General features: G+C 34.6%; 1 protein-coding gene across 1 annotated transcript; it reads left to right on the top strand.

Annotated features, from left to right (window-relative positions):
- Positions 1 to 287: 287 nt before the first annotated feature.
- LOC139507643 (elongation factor Tu-like) lies at positions 288 to 1787 on the top strand. Its single transcript, XM_071295834.1, has one exon. The coding sequence runs from the start codon at positions 326 to 328 to the stop codon at positions 1739 to 1741; it is 1416 nt and encodes a 471-aa protein (XP_071151935.1). The 5' UTR covers positions 288 to 325; the 3' UTR covers positions 1742 to 1787.
- The last annotated feature ends 579 nt before the right edge of the window (positions 1788 to 2366 follow it).

The raw sequence follows: 2366 nt of genomic DNA, 5'->3' as shown, positions 1-2366 counted from the left end.
TTACAAAAAAAAAAGAATACCTCTACGCCCCCTCTGATTCCGCCACTGCCATGGAAATCTGAAGTATACCCAAATATTTTTCAACGCCCTCTTAATTTCCTCCCACCCCTTTCAGATTATAAATGACCTGTCACTTACGAAACTTCTCATTCTTAATTATAACAAAAGCACCGAAAATCGTTAGTTCAGAGCATTTAATATATATCGGACGACATCATATCTATATTGATGGTTGCCCTCATTACAGGAGTCAATTCATAGAAGAATTACAACACAAATTATTTTCGTTTCATCCCCAGTCCGCATAAACTCCAAAAATACAACCATGTCGAACGTAGTTCGCCGAGCATTTCTTTACAGTATTCGTACATTATATAAACAATCACTAATTAATTTTACGTCAAATTACCCGAGAAATCTTCTAACCACCAGGAATTATACGAAAAAAAATGACGAAGCTGAAACTCCAGGGAAACCGCATTGTAATGTTGGTACAATAGGTCACATTGACCATGGCAAGACAACATTAACAGCAGCTATTACAAAAGTTTTGTCCGATTACGGTAAAGCAAAATTTGTGCAGTTTGAGGATATTGACAAAGCAGAGTTAGAAAGAAAACGTGGTATAACAATAAATACATGTCATGTTGGTTATGAAACCGACCTTCGTCATTATGCACACACTGATTGTCCGGGTCACATTGATTACATTAAGAACATGATTAATGGCACCTCTCAAATGGACGGGGCAATACTTGTCGTTGCTGCATCAGAAGGCACAATGCCACAAACTAGAGAGCATGTGTTATTAGCAAAACAGATAGGAATAAATAAATTAGTAGTTTTCTTGAACAAAATTGACTTGGTTGATGATGAACTTGCAGAGCTCGTTGAACTTGAGGTTAGGGAATTACTTGAAGAATATGGATATGATTCAGAAAATACTCCAGTTGTCAGGGGTTCAGCATTGAAAGCTTTGAAAGGGGATAAATCTGGACATGATTCTATATTAAAACTGATGGAAGCTGTAGATAAATACATTGATATTCCATTTCGTGATTTATCAAAACCATTTATTTTACCAGTTGAACATGTGTTTTCAGCCAGAGGAAGAGGAACAGTAGCAGTTGGGACACTCAGAGATGGAATTATAAAGAAAGGACAGCAAGCTCAAATACTTGGAGAAGGAGTAACACATAAAACAGCGGTATCTGATATTGAAGTTTTCAAAAAATCTGTAACAGAATGCCAAGCGGGAGATAATGTTGGTGTTCTCATGAGAGGTATCAAAAGTAATATTGTAACAAGAGGAATGTTTTTATGTGAACCAAATGCATTTTCTCAGCATGATGCTTTTGAGGCAAAAATTTATGTGCTAACACGTGCTGAAGGAGGACGGACAAAACCGATCACTGACAAGTACATGCAGTTACTGTATACCAATTATTTTACAGTACAATCTTGCATATTAGTACCAGAGGAGACAAAAATGATTATGCCTGGTGAAGTTGTAAATATAACAATGTTGGCTAGAAAGTCCATGGTTTTTGAAGTTGGGACAAGATTTACAGTAAGAGAGCTACAAAGGACAACTGTGACAGGGGTAGTTACAAAGTTGCTGCCAAGAACTGATATAGAAATTATTGGTTTCAATAAGCAAAATATGAAAACAACTTATGTAATTGAAAGTGGAAACCAAACTGTTAGATCGAAACGATTAGCTAGAAAATCAAAGAATTAGTTTTACAAATGTAGTTCAGTTATTAAATGTTTTATCATGCCTATAATTATTGAATCATTGTTTTGAGAAATAAAATTTTGGGTTAATATAAAAGGAGATGTAGCAATGTGTGGTATTATTGCCAAAGAGATATTTATACACCAGAGTTCAAAGCAATTATTGGCAACCAAACTCATTACTGCCTTCAGCAATGAGAAAAACCCATACTATAAAGACATATAAACATGATAAAAGCACATGAAAATTGTGACACAATTCAAACCTTAAAACTAAGGGCCTAATTATATACATTTTTTTAATCTATAACAAAACAATTTTCTAAAAACAAATAGGACAGACATTAACCAACAACAACCAACGAACTACATGCTTCTGACTTGGGACTGTGAGGCACATGATATAAACCTGAATAATGTGGTGGTATTTAACATGTTTGTGAGTGCTTCAACCCGGCCCTCTTACCTCAGACTTTGGTGTAATATAATACAACAAATACCTTTTATCACACTTTTTCATTTATGTTATCAATAAAGTGATATGAACTACATTTTGTACATGTACATGATGTATGTATATCATAACATGTAATGGTATACTGGAAATTTTTTCCTTGCATTTACAAGTT

This window comes from Mytilus edulis, unplaced genomic scaffold, assembly GCF_963676685.1.
Source record: "Mytilus edulis unplaced genomic scaffold, xbMytEdul2.2 SCAFFOLD_115, whole genome shotgun sequence".
In the NCBI taxonomy this organism is placed as follows: Eukaryota; Metazoa; Mollusca; class Bivalvia; order Mytilida; family Mytilidae; genus Mytilus; species Mytilus edulis.
The sequence above is the reverse complement of the archived record's forward strand: the minus strand, read 5'-3'. Positions and strand labels throughout refer to the sequence as shown.